Here is an 18,276-nt window from a genome sequence, read left to right as displayed (position 1 = left end):
CAACAAAGGTTTACCAGACTGATTCCTGGGATGGTGGGACTGACGTATGAGGAGAGATTGAGTCGGTTAGGATTATATTCGCTGGAGTTCAGAAGAGTGAGGGAGGATCTCATAGAAACCTATAAAATTCTAACAGGACTTGACAGGCTAGATGCAGGAAAGATGTTCCTGATGGTGGGGGAGTCCAGAACCAGGGGTCATAGTCTAAAGATATGGCGTAAACCTTTCAGGACTGAGATGAGGAGAAATTTCTTCACCCAGAGTGTGGTGAGCCTGTGGAATTCCTTACCACAGAAAACAGTTGAGGCCAAAACATTGTATGTCTTCAAGGAGGAGTTAGATACAGCTCTTGGGGCGAAAGGGATCAAAGGATATGGGAGGGAAGCGGTAACAGGTTACTGAGTTGAATGATAAACCATGATCATAATGAATGGCGGAGCAGGCTCGAAGGGCCAAATGGCCTACTTCTGCTCCTATTTTCTATGTTTCTACATTTTCTATGTAGAAAGTCTTAATGTACTCAAAATCATGGCATGATTGGACAAAGTCAACATGATTTTACAAAGGGGAAACAGTATTTGACAAATTTATTAGAGTTTTTTGAAGATGTAACTCGTAGGGTAAAGGAAACCAGTAGATGCAGTATACTTGGATTTCCAAAAGACGCCACACAAGTTTAACAGGCAAGATAAAGGCTCATGGAGTTGGGGTTAATATATTAGCATAAATAGAAGATTGGTTAACAGACAGGAAGCAGAGAGTAGGAATAAACAGGGCATTTTCATGGTGGCTTGCTGGGTCTAGTGGAGTGCAGCAATTTACAGTGTAAATTTATGACTCAGATGAAGAGACTGAGACTATATGTTTGCTGACGACACAAAGCTAGGTGGAAATGTAAGCTGAGAGAGGAGGACACAAAGAGGCTGCAAAGAGATATAGACAGACTAAGTGAGTGAGCAACAAGATGGAGTATAATGTGGGGAAGTGTGAGGTTATTCACTTTGGTAGTAAGAAAAGCAGAATTTTTTTTTTAAAAAAGGTGTGGTACTTGTAAATATGTTCAGAGAGAATGGGTATACTCATACAAGGAATAGAAAGTTAGCATTAGATACAGCAAGCAATTAGGAAGCCAAATGGCATGTTGGCCTTTATTGCAAGGGGATCGGAGTACAAGAATAAGGAAGTCTTGCTACAATTGTACAGGGCTTTAGTGAGACCACACCTGGAGTACTTTGCGCTGTTTTGGTCTCCATACTTAAGGAAGGATAGACTTGCATTTGAAGTGGTATATACAGCGAAGGTTCACTATTAGTTCCTGATACAAGAGGGTTGTCCTATGATGACAGGCTGATTAAATTGGGCCTAGTGATCTCACTGAAACATACAAGATTCTGAAGAGGCATGTCAGGGTAGACGACGAGACGTCGTTTGCCCTGGCTGGAGAATCAGCAACACGGGGGCACAACCTCAGGATAAGGGGATCATTTAGGACTAAGATGAGGAGAAATTACTTCACTCCAAGGGTTGTGAATCTTTGGAATGCTCTACTCCGGAGGGTTGTGGATGCTCCACCTTTGAATAAATTTAAGGCCGAGTTTGGCAGATTTTTGGTCTCAGGGATTATGGGGAGTGGGTGGGATCAGCCACAAATGTATGGAATGGTGGAGCAGGCTCAGGGGGCTGTATGGTTTCCTGCTCCTATTTATGTTCAACCACACTAGTGTGGGACTCGAGTCACAAATAGCTCAGACTGGGGAAAGACAGTAGGTTTCCTTCCCTAAGTGAACTAGTTGCAACGAATGCTGGCCTTGCCAGTGATGCTCACATCCCAAGCACTGCCTCAGCTCCCAGCATTGTGAACTATGTCTCTGAAAACAAATGAACAGCAAAGAGATCTGGGACCCAAGAGCATGGGAATGCCACATTTGAACAATCGACAAATGCTTTTAAGATGGCAGCAATCCCAAAAGAGAGGCTCAATTACTTAGTCACTTAAAATACCAGGAGCAATTTTATTTGCAAATACACAAAAAAAAAATCATGAGAGCAGTGGGGAAGGGAGGGGCTAAAGAGTTGAGGAAAAAAATTAAAAAACTCAAGATAGTCAGTCAGCAATACTTCTGTTTGAGAGCAGAAATACTTAATGTGCCAACCTTACTCATTTTAGTTTGATAAGGGCTCTAGAAGTCCCTATTTTAATAGGATTTCTTTTAAAAACATGCTGCTCGCTTGGAAATTCACCTTGAGGTTACTGTATCCCTGCTCAAACTGAATCCAAGAAAAGCAGTTGACAGCAGACTTTTCACTTTGAACATGAATCTCTTATTAAATCCAACATTTAGATTGCCCACTACAAGCATGGTTCCTATCAGCTGTTGCATTTCCATAATTCTAAGAAGCTCAAAATGCAGGCTTGGCTTACTTTCTGATAAAAATTGTAAAAGATTGCTTGGGGACAAGACAGGTTGCAAGAAAGGTCAGCTGGAAACACTTCCTAATGATCTTTTTCCTAGATCACTTTCCATACACTCCAGATATGGGGGAAGTTTCCTTTACACTGACATTATTAACTGAAAACAGCACTGCAGAATTTTATTTTCATACAAGCCATCCATGTGGCTGGAGTGATACTGAACAAGAGTGTCATGATTCAGCGTAGTCTCATCATTTGCATGAAAGCAACTTCACTGCTACACTATTTAAAAAGCAGTCCCAAAGCTCACAGAAAAAAAAAACAAATGAAGCAACAAAATGACATCTGAAATTCTGAATGGGAAAGGAATATAGAAAAGCTAGTGGTTTTCAGAGATCATGCATTCTATATTTATGTTAGGGGCTTGCATACAAAAATAAATGAAGATCTTCCTCCACTGAGCGTTGTAAGGATAAGTTTGGGCATTCTTGACCCAAGACTTGTTGGTCCTTTGAGAGTCCAAAGCAGTCAGCACCAGGACACAGAAGAGGACAACAAAGTGCCTTCTGGACCTCGAGCTATGGTAATGACTATGCATTTCCAGTGGAAAAATTCATGAACCCAAGCCATCTAAAAGGGCTTTTGCTTTTTTTTTTTGGAAAGCAGCATTGCATGGTTTTAGGTCAGACTGGAAAAAAATTCCCACTTACAATGTGATCCATTGGGCTAAGTAGAAATAATGAACAGGTGGACAGCAGTCTGACTGGGCAAGTATTTTCAGACAATGAAATACGATTTTTCAGGAGACTGTTTTCTCCTTGAAACCTCAGCTATAAATAAAATGATGGATAGGGAGCAGGCAGATTAAGTGCACCCTTAAAATGTGAATAAGTATTAATAGTCACAGTATTGCTGAAAAAGAGACATGTGGTCAAAGCTTTTTGTCTTGCACTCATCAAGACAGACAAGAATGTCAAATTTCAAATGGAAGATACAATTTATGCTGCATGAGGAAAGGGTGCTGATTGGTTGGCAAGTTGACTCTGGTCGAGGCGTTGCCATGGAGAATGCACCAGGAACTATTGTCCCGCAAGCTTTTGTTTAATTTTTAAAAAGGTACAAAGCCTGGACACGTTCCTTTTGGCTGAAGAGGACAGGTCCCCACGTAAGAATATATGTAGCTTCTAGCAAGCATAAGTGAGCCACATTGTGAGCCTGACTGATGATCTTAAATTGACTGTTAGTGCAAATCTTAGCAAGTGCTGTATAATCGTGGAATCACATCTAATGTTAGACATTGTGTTCCGAGTTTTGCAAGTACGGGCTGGTTGAGTATGGTCAGTACTCTGCCTGTTGAGAACAGCTGAAGGGACAGGCTGTTTGATATGATCAATACTGACCAGCTGCCTCGGTCCATTGCAGGAAATATATCCAGTTATTTGATTAATTGAAGAACTTTCTACTATACCTGCACTATTTGCAAAATTTTTTGAGACGTTGTATGTCAAAAGAAAAAATAAATTCTCCCCTTTACTACTTGTGATGGGAATCTGTGATTGCAAAACTAGTTTTTCTTTAAGACCCTGAGAGGGAAACTAGAACTGCAACAGAAACAGAAGCTAGAAAAACTTCAGGTTTCTGGGGAAACTGACACTGGTTAGAACCTGAAAAAAAGGAGACAGAGTCCTCCCCAGATCAGGCAGAAATGGTGAGCCAGGAAGCAGAAGAAAGTGAAGACTGAATCCAGGAGCTGTTTCTATTACTTAAAGTAGCCAACTAACCAGACCCGACCACAGGGCACAAGGTTGTCACTAAAAGACTCGGATAAAGAGAAGACTGATAAATCCACGTCATCAAGACTGTTGCGAGCACAGCTCAGGAGGTTCTGGAGAAGTGCACCTTGTGGTGAAGACCGCATCCATGGAGTTTGGATTGAGAGGGAACTGCTGTCGCAAGAACAGCAGCTAAATCCTCCAGAAAGGAGCTGAAAATCTACCCGAGGAAGTTAAGAGTTGTGAACAACTATGTGACTGTAATTTGGTGCCATATATGCTGGGTGGACTGCCCAGTGAAACAGAGAGACCCATCTCTGTTGTATCTGATAGTTAAGGTGTAACTTGTAATAAATATATCAGCAGTGATCTGTCGCTTCAAGTTTGATTTATGTTAATTTTGGTTTGAATATGACAGTAACATTTAAACAAGTGAAATCCTGTCCATTTCGTTTCGTTTCTTAAATTGGGGTCAGTGGATTCTATTCTTTTCGTTTGTTGGTTGTCTCCATGGGGATCATAATGTACTGAAGAATATCAGGTAGCGTTCAGTGACAAGCAAGACACTTACCCTCATTTTGTTATTCACCAAATCTAGGATTGCATCATATGGGATTTTATCTAATGGGAGGCTCACCAACCACTCCTGCAGAGTCTCCAGTAACTTCACTACTGGCTGCTGACCAGGGAACAGCTGTTGAAAAATAAGAAACATTACTCGTCAGACCAGATCTTCCTACGAGCTAAAGATCAATGCATAGGAACAGGATCATTTAGCCCCTCAAGCCTGTTCCATTCAATAAGATCATGGCTGATCTGTGGCCTAATTCCACATATCCACCTTGGGTTAACAAATCGATCAATCTCAGATTTAAAAAAAAATAGATCCAGCATCAATTGCCATTTGTGGAAAAGTTTCAAACTTCTACCAGCCTTCATGTGCAGAATTGTTTTCTAAAGTCACTCCTGAAAGCCCAAAAATTGGAGCCAAGCCTATATTCCAGTCATAGATTTTCGAACCTGTGGAAATCGTTTCTCTTCATCTATCCCATCAGTTCCCCTTAATATCTTTAAAACTTACATCAAATCACCCTAAATTTTCTCAATTACAGGCAATATAATGCTAATTTGTATAATCTCTCCTGATAATTTAACCCTTGCAGTCCAGCTATCATTCTGGTAAAAATCTAAATGACACTCCCTCCAAGGAACAATACATCCTGCCTAAGGTGTGGTGTCCAGAAATGTGCACATTAATCCAAGTATGATTTAACTAGGGCTTTGTATAGCTGCAGCATGACTTCTAAAGCTAGCTCATCCAAACCTTCTAATGCAAGACCAATGCATTAGGAAACACTTCTCAATTTTATATATATATTTTTTTTGAGCGTGGACAACAAGAATGACCTATTGGGAATGATACTGATTCTGCCTCGTACAGCACAGACAATGCTTTTAGAAGCTACAAACTATTAATATGTTGAGGTCTCTTCCTACTGTGGCTCGATCAGTGAAATTCTGAACCTTTGCAGCACTGCACTTCTGAAGGCAAAGGAAGAGTTTGCAACTTTCTGATCAGTGACAAATCAGAAGTCATACATGCTGCAGAAAACTCAGCACCACAAAAGTTATGATTTTTCTTTTCTCTATCTTCTGGTCTGTAAGAATTTCTTAAAGGTTTTGCTTTAAAGGATTACTTTTTTTTTTAAACTCATCAAATTTTAGTTGTGAGACACCCCCATTACAGTATGAATGTTATTGCTAGAGTCAGAGTTATACAGCACAGAAACAGGCCCTTCGGTCCATTGTGTCCATGCCGGCCATCAAGCACCCACGTATTCTAACAGAGATAAGCAAAAATGGTACTCATGGTAGTTAATGGCCTGTATTCATTTGAAATTAGCTGTGTATAGCATTACTGTTTTGTCCCACTGTCAGATAACTTTCTATTGCCATAATGAAGAATGCAACTGTTGATCAATTTATTCACAAGATACAAAGCTACATTTGCTACCCTTGCATAACTGGCCTGAGCACATGGTGGTGGGCTGTCTTCATGAACCATTTTTTAAACAACTGACTGGCATTCCCGTCCACTCCAGAGGAATCAAGAGTCAACAACTTGGAGTGGGACTAGAATCACAATGGGCGAGAGTGTTAATAATTGGAGGGTAAAAAACCTCTTCCAAAAAACAAGTCCCCCTGCATGTGAGGAAGCAAAACTAATGTATTTTGCTCTGAAGGGTCACTAACTTGAAATGTTAATGCTGCTTCTCGCTCCACAGATGCTGCCAGACCTGAATATTTCCAGCATTTGTTTTTATTTCAGATTTCCAGCATCTGCAGTAATTTTGCTTCTATTACAACGTATTTCGAATGTGAATTCTGATCGAAACTGAAGCTGCCAGTACCAAATTTTTAATCAAACTAAACAACTGCAACCAACATACAGGTAGATTTCCTTTGGCCAAAGAAAACAGCCTGCCTTCCTTTTGGTGCGAACATTTTCTATGAATCCCAACCATTTATAACTCTAGGGATGCGTAAACTCAAAACATTCTCAAGTGATTCTGCTAAAGTACTCAGCGTCAAATTGAGCATACTTTCAGTATACAGTGCTGAAATGACTAAAAAAAATTGTCACGCGTTAATTCTAATAATGCTTTCTTTTCTGCAGAATGTCAGATGGTCAGAGTTCATATCTAAATCCATATGAACCGCAAATATAACAAAAACAAAATACTTCTACCCTGCTTTAAAAATTCTCCTTCACCGTTCATTATTGTCTGGATATAAGATGCAGGTGGCCACCACCTTGGTTTCTCTCAATGTCACTAGAAGTGCTTTCTCTTGATTAAGGGAACCTGCAAGCCGCGGGCAGCAGGGGGTGCACAGGAAATCAAGGTAGCATTTGACTGAGTGTGGCATCAAGGAGCCCTTCAAAACTGAAGTCAATGGCAGCCAGGGGGAAAACTTTCCAACGGTTGCAGTCATACCGAGCACAAAGGAAGATGGTCCTGGTTGTTGTTGGCCAATTATCTCAGCTCCAGGACATTGGTGCAGGAGTTCCTCAGGTAGTGTTCCAGGTAGAGCCATCTTCAGATGCTTCATCAGTGATCTTCCCTTCAACATAATGTCAAAAGTGGGGATGCTTGACAATGATTGCAGAGCATTCAGTACCATTCGCAACTCTTCATATAATGAAGCAGTCTGTGTCCGCATGCAGCAAGATCTGGACAACATTCTGGCTTGGACTGATAAGTGGCAAGTAATATTCGCATCACACAAGTGCCAGTCCATGACCATCTCCTACGAGAGAAAATATAACCATCTTCCCATGGCGTTCAACTGCATTACCATCGCTGAATCCCTCAACATCCTGGTGGTTACCATTTACCAAAGACTTAACTGGACCAGCCATATAAATATTGCAACGACGAGAACGAGTAACACACCTCCTGAATCCCCAAAGCTTGCCCACCATCTACAAGGGACAAGTCAGAAGTGCGATGGAATACTCTCCACTTGTCTAGATGTATGTGCAGCTCACAGACTACTCAAGAAGCACACCATCATCCAGAACAAAACACCCTGCTTGATCTGCATCCCATCCAGCATCTTAAACATTCACTCCCTCCACCAGTGTGCAGTGGCAGCAGCATGCATCATTTCTAAGATGCAGCAACTCACCAAGGCTCCTTCAACAGCACCTACTAAACCCATGACCTCTACCACCCAGAAGGACAAAGGCAACAATTTTTTTTGTATTCATTCATGGGATGTGGGCTTCACGGGCTATGCCAGCATTTATTGCCCATCCCCAATTGCTCTTGAGAAGGTGGTGGTGAGCTGCCTTCTTGAACCACTGCAGTCCATGTGAGGTAGGTACACACACACAGTGCTGTTAGGGAGGGAGTTCCAGGATTTTGACCCAGCGACTGTGAAGGAACGGCGATATAGTTCCAAGTCAGGATGGTGTGAGAACTGGACGGGAATGCATGGGAACACCACCACCTGCAAGTTCCCCTCCAAGCCACACACCATCCTGACTTGGAACTACATTGTTGGTGCTTCACTGTCACTGGGTCAAAATCCTGAGCAACTCCTTCCCTTACAGGAAGAAATAGATGGGCTAGTAAGATGGGCGGAGCAGTGGCAAATGGAATTTAATCCTGAGAAGTGTGAGGTGATTCATTTTGGGAGGACTAACAAGGCAAGGGCATATACAATGGATGGTAGGACCCTAGGAAGTACAGAGGGTCAGAGGGACCTTGGTGTACTTGTCCATAGATCACTGAAGGCAGCAGCACAGGTAGATAAGGTGGTTAGGAAGGCATAAAGGATACCTGCCTTTATTAGCTGAGGCATAGAATATAAGAGCAGGAAGGTTATGATGGAATGGCATAAAACGCTAGTTAGGTCACAGCTGGAGTGCTGTGTACAGTTCTGGGCACCACACTATAGGAAGGATGTGACTGGAGAGGGTGCAGAGGAGATTCACCAGGATGTTGCCTGGGCTGGAGCATTTCAGCTATGAAGAGAGAGACTGGATAGGCTAGGGTTGTTTTCCTTAGAGCAGAGAAGGTTGAGAGGGGGGGGGGTGGGGGGGAAACTGATTGAGGCATACAAAATTATGAGGGGCATAGATAAATTAGATAGGAAGAAACTTTTCCCCTTAGCGGAGGGGTCACTAACCAGGGGGCATAGATTGAGGTTAAGGGGCAGGAGGTTTAGAGGGGATTTGAGGGAAAAAGATTTTCACCCCGAGGGTGGTTGGAATCGAACACACTGCCTGAAAAGGGTGGTGGAGACAGGAACCCTCACAACATTTAAGTATGTGCACTTAAAATAGATAGGTGCTTGATGGCCCGCAGAGACACAATGGGCCAAAGGGCCTGTTTCTGAGCTGTATGACTCTATGATTCTAACAGCACTGAGGGTGAATCTACACCACAAGGACTGCAGCAGGTTAAGATGATGGATCACCACCACCTTTTCAAAAGCAATTTGAAATAGGCAATAACTGCTGGCCTTGCCAGTGACGCACACATCCCATGAACGAATAAAAAAAATGCCTAGACGACTGTGCAGAAGTTGTGGACATGACCATTCGATAAATTTAAGGATTGTGTATTTTAAGGCTTTCAATTTCAATGGCAGTTAGCATTTAAAGGCTCTGTTGTGCAATTTACAGTTTCATCAGAACCATGTCATGATTGATTATAGTGTAATCCTGTTTGCTTATCAAGTGGTATTTTCCAGTTAACATTTGGTTAACCTGTTCAATATATATTTGTGCAATATGCAGTTTCAGGTTACTGGTGACATTACGGTCATAATTATTCCTAGGTATCCATTTTTTCTAAGGGCTCAGTGAAACACACATGAATTCCTACTATTGCAGCAATTTATTTCTTGGATCTGGATGCACCTCCCTCACTTGGAATGAGGAGACAGAGACAGAAGGTGAGATATTTAGGACAGCAGGAGAAACTACCTTCCCTTTTAAAAGAGGCTTGTGAGGCTATGAAATGCACTACTGGAATAAGTGCTTGAAGGAGACTACATCAACATTCAAGAATGGGTTAGATTGATGGTTCAGGGAAAAGGGAATAAAAAGGATTTGGGGACAGGATGGCCACGTGAGATTCGGACTATGTGGATGATAAACAACAACCCTGTCTGTTGGACTGAACAGTCCAATTCTGTGTTATAATTTCCATGTAATTCTTAATCCATGACAATGGCAAACCACAAATTCACATTATTAAAAAAAAACAAGTTTAGGTGCAACAGATTTTGAAAGTTAAGAGAAATGCAAGCAGGCAATTAATTAACTGTACTCACAGACAAGAAAGCAATCCTAAAATAAGTTCTCAAAGCTCATAAGCTTTTTCTGTCACCACCCCCCTGCACAGAACAGTAGGCAAGTCCCACAGTAGAATCCTCAACTAAATTAGCCAATCTTGTGTTGATCAACACCATGACCAGATCTCATTCGGAACAAGGCTGACTGCTATGAAAGTAACCGAAAACTGCCCGTGCAATTTGATGGTTCCTGAGCGACGAGTCAAGAACTAATAATGCAGGATTTAAGATCAAATAATCTTCTGGAAATTTCACTCTTTCCTTTTGGAGGAAAGAGGTTTTGTTCAGGAGATTAAATGAGCAGAATTCATGATGGAGCTTAATGTACATAGGCTCAGGAAGGATTGGGGTTGATGGATCAACTTTATTCAATGCATTATGTTCTGAAATTAAAAAAAAAAGTCTACCCCTCACCGTCCTACTCCTTGATCCCTCCCTCTACTCCTCCTAACAGGACAAAATCTACCTTGAGCTTTCTAAATACCACTAACAGATGCTATGATTCATTACTCTATTAGATCTCCTTCTGCCACTGAGGCACATCTGCCAACTGTTGTAGCCAGTCTGAACTTCACATAAGATTAACAAATGACATTTCAATTCAAAAGAGAGCCTTGTTGCAAGCAATATAGTTTATTTGATTTGTGATCTTTTAAAAAAGAATGGCATGCAATACCTTTTTTGTGCCAAGACCAGGAATCATAATCCAGGCTCAGTACATAAATCCGTATGCGGATTAAGCAGAGCTGCTCCACCTGTACTATTGGACAGAGTTGCAGTCAAAGAAATTTTTTAAAAAAGGGTTGTACATATTCATTGGGTACCAGATGTAAAGAATTGAGTTCACAAAGCAGACAAATTTGCAAACTATGTATTGACATGAAACCAAATCAAAAGTGTAGTATTGCAGCCTTGTGTCATTACATGAGAAGGTGCAAGTTCAACTTTTAGAACACGGACTCGCGTCATGGTTGAAGGAAGCAGGGTAACAAGAACCGCATGCATTTTGTACATTACAGGTGACTACACTGGTTATAAAGTGCTTTGGGATGTCCCGAAGTCATGAACGCACTGTATAAATACAAGTTTTTTTCACTGATCAAGGTATGCAAGTGGGGATCTCCTCCTACCCCTTAGTCTTTTGACTGAAGAATGTGAAACCAAAAAGATGACTCTGGAAGAAAACCAAGCAAAGGACCAGAACAGTCTACAATAGACCCATGTGGAACAACCACTTCTGAGAAAATCCGAAAAGGGAGAAGGGAGTTTATTGCATTCACTACACTTAAGTGCATACAAAACCTAAGAAACTGCATTGAAATAAACAGAAAGAAAACAAAACCAATACATTCACATTTCTAAGTAATAAACAAGAATACTGAAAAAAAAACTAGGTTTCCAAACATTGAGCAACATAATTTGAAAAACTGTTGCAGGCCAGCATTCTTTGCAATTTCATTTGATGATTTAAACCTGACAATCTTGAAGGGCCTGGCATTATCAAAAAATATCCATCTGAAAAACGAATCCCTGCTGTCAGTTAGAGGATCAAATCTGTAGATGTCGTGGTTTCCTTTAAGAAAGTGGGGCGTTAATCTGGCCATCACATTATCTTGGTCATTTAGTCGAAGGGCTATTAGAGAATCAAGGGAGATTGTACTTATAAAGCCTCAAAAAAACAAGCAAAATAATGACAGAATTTTACTCAGATGGCATCCAGCAAATTATTCAGTCACAAATAGAAAAAAAATCTGAACACAGCACATAACCTGATACATTAACTGCAAAAGAATAATCCCTTTTGAGTGCCACTTTCTTCAGAGTATAGCTAGGATTGTTCTTGCAAGGGTTGAGTGCTTTGAGAGCACTTCAAGCTATTCCCAAGAGATTAGCCAAACTACTGAAAAATGTGCCACCTAGAGCAAAATCTTCGAAACGCAATATATTAAACATGCTGAAAACTCATTGGTACAATGGCCAAACAAAATAATCCTTAAACTTTGCTGACTTTTAACTAACAATTTGGGATAGGTCTGATCAGACTGTGCCTTATGCATCGATTCAGTGCACAAGAGTGACAGCATGTGGTTTTGCAGCAGACAGACCCCTGTATGACTGACTCCCAAATTTACTTCTTGTTGTGAGAGAGTGAACACAAGGCAGGTGTTTCCTTGACTGATGGGAGGGAGGTTCATCTCTGAGGCACAAACTCCAGAGCAGCAGAGCTTTGTAGCAGTCTATCTGGTCCCTCAGCTACAGTTGGTGCTTAAAGGAACAAACTAGCATTTATATAGCACCTCTCATGACTTCAGGATGTCCCAAAGCACTTAACAGCCAATTAAGTACTTTCTTTTTGAAGTGAAGTCAGTGTTATAATGTAGGAAATGTGGAAGCCAATTTTGCACACAGCAAGGTCTCAAACAGCAATGCGATAATGGCCCGATAACGTTTTGTTTTAAGGTGATTAGGTGGTTGTCTAGGAAAGGGGCAACCAGGAGGAACTGGACAGAATTTCAACATGAAAATTAACAGATGTGGTAATTTAACAATTACTAAACTGACTGGACTGGCGAGAGACCAGAGGGACTGAGTGGCTGCCAGACAGACAAGGAAGACAAGGCAGGTAGTGCAGGAGCCCTTGGAGAGCACTTTCTAACCGGTATTCAGTTCTGAGTACCAACGGGAGAGGGGGTTCCTCTGGAGAGTGCGAGAGTCATGACCAAAGCACTATGGGTGGCTCAGTTGTGCAAGGAGGGAGGAGAAAAGACAGAACAACAATATTGTTCAGGGATTCTATAGTTAGGGGAACAGACAGGTTTTTTCGCTGCTCGCAGATGTGATTCCAGGATGGTATGTTGCCTCCCTGGTGCAAGGGTCATGGATATCACCAAGCGGCTACAGTGCGTTCTGGAGGGTGAGGGTGCACAGCCAGGGGTTGTGATCCATATTGGTACCAATAATATAGGAAGAAAAAGGGATAAAAGGTCCTGCAGGCTGAGTTGAGGGAGTTAAGAATGAGATTAGCAAGCAGGACCTCAAAAGGTAGTAATCTCCAGATTACTCCCAAGGCCATGTGCTATTGAGTATAGAAATAGGATAATACACCAGATGAATGCATGGCTGGAGAGATGGTGCAGGAGGGAGGGCTTCAGATTTCTGGGACATTGGGACCAGTTCTGGGGAAGGTGGGACCTGTACAAGCTGGACAGTCTACATCTGAACAGGACTGGGACCAAGATCCTGGCAGGAAGGTTTGCTAGTGCTGTTGAGGATGGTTTAAACTAGTTCGCAGGGGGATGGAAACTTTAGGACAATTTCAGGGCAGGGAACGGGAGGCAGAAAATGAGCGTGACTCTGAAAGACGGAAGAGGCAAAGGGTCAAATAGCGTGGAGCACAGGAATTTGGCAGCGTTAAAGGGTATTTATTTAAATGCAAGGAGTTTAGTAAATAAAGCTGATGCGTTGAGGGCACAGATTGACACATGATATCGCTGCCATAACAGAAACTTGACTTAAAGAGGGGCAAGAATGGCAACTCAAAATCCCTGGATATCAAGTTTTCAGGCCAGATAGAGAGGGAGATAAAAAAGGCAGGGGTGTAGCATTATTGGTTCTTCTTTGGCCTCCTTATCTCGAGGGACAATGGATAAGTGCCTGGAGGTGGTCAGTGGTTTGTGAAGCAGCGCCTGGAGTGGCTATAAAGGCCAATTCTAGAGTGACAGGCTCTTCCACAGGTGCTGCAGAGAAATTTGTTTGTCGGGGCTGTTACACAGTTGGCTCTCCCCTTGCGCCTCTGTCTTTTTTCCTGCCAACTACTAAGTCTCTTCAACTCGCCACACTTTAGCCCCGTCTTTATGGCTGCCCGCCAGCTCTGGCAAACGCTGGCAACTGACTCCCACGACTTTGTTGATTTTCGGGTAGTTGAAATCCTCAACTATTATTGCCCTTTAGTTTTTGCACTTAAAAATTTCAAATATCTATTCTTCTATTTCCCTCCCACTATTTGGGGGTCTGTAGTACAATCCTAGTCCTTTGGCTGCCACTTTTTTTTTTATTTCTGAGCTTCACCCATATGGCCTCATTTGATTCATTTAGCATATCATCCCTCCTCACAGCTGTTATTGATTCCTGCTATACTCTCAGCACTACATGAACTGCTATGCCTGCGCTGGGACGAGGGAGCAGTACCCCAGGACATGCACGATGCCAATATAATCACCCTCTATAAAAACAAAGGTGACCGCGGTGACTGCAACAACTACCGTGGAATCTCCCTGCTCAGCATAGTGGGGAAAGTCTTTGCTCGAGTCGCTCTAAACAGGCTCCAGAAGCTGGCCGAGCGAGTCCACCCTGAGGCACAGTGTGGCTTTCGTGCAGAGATCGACCGTTGACATGCTGTTCTCCCTTCGTCAGATACAGGAGAAATGCCATGAACAACAGATGCCCCTCTACATTGCTTTCATTGATCTCACCAAAGCCTTTGTCCTCATCAGCAGACGTGGTCTCTTCAGACTACTAGAAAAGATTGGATGCCCACCAAAGCTACTAAGTATCACCTCATTCCATGACAATATGAAAGGCACAATTCAACATGGTGGCTCCTCATCAGAGCCCTTTCCTATCCTGAGTGGTGTGAAACAGGGCTGTGTTCTCGCACCCACACTTTTTGGGATTTTCTTCTCCCTGCTGCTTTCACATGCGTTCAAGTCCTCTGAAGAAGGAACTTTCCTCCACACAAGATAAGGGGGCAGGTTGTTCAACCTTGCCCGTCTAAGAGCGAAGTCCAAAGTACAGAAAGTCCTCATCAGGGAACTCCTCTTTGCTGACCATGCTGCTTTAACATCTCACACTGAAGAGTGCCTGCAGAGTCTCATCGACAGGTTTGCGGCTGCCTGCAATGAATTTGGCCTAACCATCAGCCTCAAGAAAATGAACATGATGGGGCAGGACGTCAGAAATGCTCCATCCATCAATATTGGCGACCACGCTCTGGAAGTGGTTCAAGAGTTCACCTACCTAGGCTCAACTATCACCAGTAACCTGTCTCTAGATGCAGAAATCAACAAGCGCATAGGAAAGGCTTCCACTGCTATGTCCAGACTGGCCAAGAGAGTGTGGGAAAATGGCGCACTGACACGAAACACAAAAGTCCGAGTGTATCAAGCCTGTGTCCTCAGTACCTTGCTCTATGGCAGCGAGGCCTGGACAATGTATGTCAGCCAAGAGCGACGTCTCAATTCATTCCATCTTCGCTGCCTCCGGAGAATACTTGGCATCAGGAGGCAGGACCGTATCTCCAACACAGAAGTCCTCAAGGCAGCCAACATCCCCAGCTTGTACACACTACTGAGTCAGCGGCGCTTGAGATGGCTTGGCCATGTGAGCCGCATGGAAGATGGCAGGATCCCCAAGGACACATTGTACAGCAAGCTCGCCACTGGTATCAGACCCACTGGCCGTCCATGTCTCTGCTATAAAGACATCTGCAAACGCGACATGAAATCCTGTGACATTGATCACAAGTCGTGGGAGTCAGTTGCCAGCGTTTGCCAGAGCTGGTGGGCAGCCATAAAGACGGGGCTAAAATGTGGCGAGTCGAAGAGATTTAGTAGTTGGCAGGAAAAAAGACAGAGGTGCAAGGGGAGAGCCAACTGTGCAACAGCCCCGACAAACACATTTCTCTGCAGCACCTGTGGAAGAGCCTGTCACTCTAGAATTGGCCTTTATAGCCACTCCAGGCGCTGCTTCACAAACCACTGACCACCTCCAGGCGCGTATCCATTGTCTCTCGAGATAAGGAGGCCCAAAAGAAAGAAAGTAGAAGGATTAGAGAGGACATGAGGAAAAACATTTTCACCCAGAGGGTGCTGGGTGCCTGGAATTCGCTGCCCGGATCGATGGTGGAGTCAGAAACCCTCAACTCTTTAAAAATTCCTGCATATGTACCTGAAGTGCAGTAACCTGCAAGGCTACGGATCAAATGCTGGAAAGTGGGATTAGATTGGGCAGCTAGTTGTTTCAGCCGGCACAGACATGATTGGCTGAATGGCCTCCTTCTGTGCCATAATTTTTCTATAATTCTATGATTCTAACTGGGTTCACTTGCCAGTGTTGTGCTGAGTCTCCATTGCGCCTTACATTGTAGGCAGAACTTAAAAGCAACCTCTGGGCTCTGCCCTCCCTGTGCAATCTCCTCGCTGAAACTGCAATTTGTTCCAAGGCCTCAGCCAACACTGTTCACTACTTTAAGCCCTTAACCAATTTTCCACCAACATGAATCACATCTACAGCTGACAAACTATGTTGGAACTCATTTAAATATCAGTGGTTTGGTATACATTACAGTGAACATCTTCTATATGAGCCATTATTATTCATTATCTTGAATACGGTCTTTACATTTTTGTACATCTGGCAAATATATGAAGTGACAATTGCCATGTAACCAAATATTTTATGTACTTTTAAAATGCATCATTCCTGAAAAAATTCCTAAATTGTGCACCTTATAATCATCTGCATACTAAATGAGAATTTAAGCAATTAAACGGAAAACAAGCTCAAATTTAAATTCTCACAAATATGAATTTGGAAAGGTCTACATGCTTTCAAATTCAACTTTGCAACATTTAGAGATAAGAACATTCAATTCTAAATCATAACCTCCAGTTACTTTTTCGTCTATTTTTCCCACCATCTTCCCCCTTCCAACTCTAATCTCCTCTCCAGGGATTACTCATTGCAATTTAGCCCCCTTTAACCAGAAGCCTGCAAAGATCAGTCTTGCTCTACAATCTGCCAGCAGGAAGTGTGCTAACAACACAACTACATTATCTCAACCATCAAACCCAAGGTTCAATGCCGCAGAATCACAAGGAGCGCCATCTGGGGGTGAGAACACACTTTTCTCCAAACTGCAGTTAAGTGGATTTAACAGCAGTTAAGACTTCCATCTGCTTTGGAAGACATGGGGAGCAACCTGAGCAAATCTACAATTTTAAGTTGGTCTGCATTGACAGCATGAGATAAATAATGCTGTCTTCCTCCTCTTTTTAAAATGGGACCTAGATTTGACTGGCTTAAAAAAAATTAAAAATCAGTTAAGTATTTTAATCCCAGTAAATACACATACAATTGCAAATTTCATTGGCAAATACATGTAATTTTGTGATTGAACATCTACACAAACAGGCTTTTAGTGTTGGTTGGCATCCTTCCATCTATGAAAGATGGACACACAACAAACTATCCATTTAAGTGGGGTGTTTTTGACGTTAGCACCTGTTGCCAAGCTGCTGGAGCAAATGGTCATCGTGGTAGTACACACCAGTCCAGAGGATGCGTCACCATTTGCCTCTTTCACCAGCTTGTGACTCTCAGGTGCCATAGTCGACATTTAGGGCCTTCCGGTCATGCTTGCAAGCATCTTGAAACGGAGCGTTGGGCGCTCCACTAGTCGTCTGGCCCAGGCTACCTCACCATACATATCCTTGGATATACGACCAACTTGCATCCTGCGGACATGACCGATCCACTGAAGCGGCCTCTGTTTGATTAGTGCCAACACACTTGGGAGCTCTGCCTTCAACAGGAATGCCACATTTGTGATTTCTTCCTGCCAGGACCTACCCATAATGCGCAGCAGACAGCGAGGATGGAAATTGAGCTTCTTTTCCTGGTAGCTTTAGATCGCCCATGTTTCTCATCCATTCAGCAAGGTGCTGAGAATAGAGACCTTACAAACCATCAGCTTGGCCCTAAGGATCAGCTTGGTGTTATTCCATGCGCGATTTGCAAGTTGGCTAAAGGTGGCAGCTGCTTTCCCTGGGTGTGTATCGAGCTCTGCAAAGGACAGATTGTCTGTCTCAGTGGATCCAAGGTAGCAGAATTTGCTAACCACTTCCAGTAGGGCGTTTAGTGTGATCAGGGGTGGAAATGCAACACCTTCTCCCATGACCACAATTTTCTTGATGCTTATAGTCAAGGAGAACAAGTTACAGGCATGGGAGAGACAGACTTGGTTAGATATATCTTTGCAATTATAACTTTTAACTCTTTTTGCAAGGCAGAGCGATTACAGTTTATACAAAGCTAGAACTGAATACTGAAGCAAGCAGTTTTTGAAAATTTTGGTAAACCAGGTAAGTGGTGTGGCAACTCAGGAAACTAAGCTGGGTACACCATTCCTCATTTTCCCCCATATCACTGCTGAGAGGCACCGTG

The 18,276-nt window shown here is 42.8% G+C and overlaps 1 protein-coding gene across 1 annotated transcript in view; it reads right to left on the bottom strand.

Moving 5' to 3' along the window:
• Positions 1 to 18,276, bottom strand: part of qsox2 (quiescin Q6 sulfhydryl oxidase 2) — a 97,543-nt gene that overhangs the window by 24,163 nt on the left and 55,104 nt on the right. The window contains exon 9 of the mRNA XM_068012213.1: positions 4,757 to 4,879. Coding sequence (XP_067868314.1) covers positions 4,757 to 4,879 — 123 coding nt within the window. The remainder of the gene's footprint in view (positions 1 to 4,756; positions 4,880 to 18,276) is intronic.

Source organism: Heterodontus francisci, chromosome 32, assembly GCF_036365525.1.
Source record: "Heterodontus francisci isolate sHetFra1 chromosome 32, sHetFra1.hap1, whole genome shotgun sequence".
In the NCBI taxonomy this organism is placed as follows: Eukaryota; Metazoa; Chordata; class Chondrichthyes; order Heterodontiformes; family Heterodontidae; genus Heterodontus; species Heterodontus francisci.
This window is presented reverse-complemented; position numbering and strand designations above follow the sequence as displayed.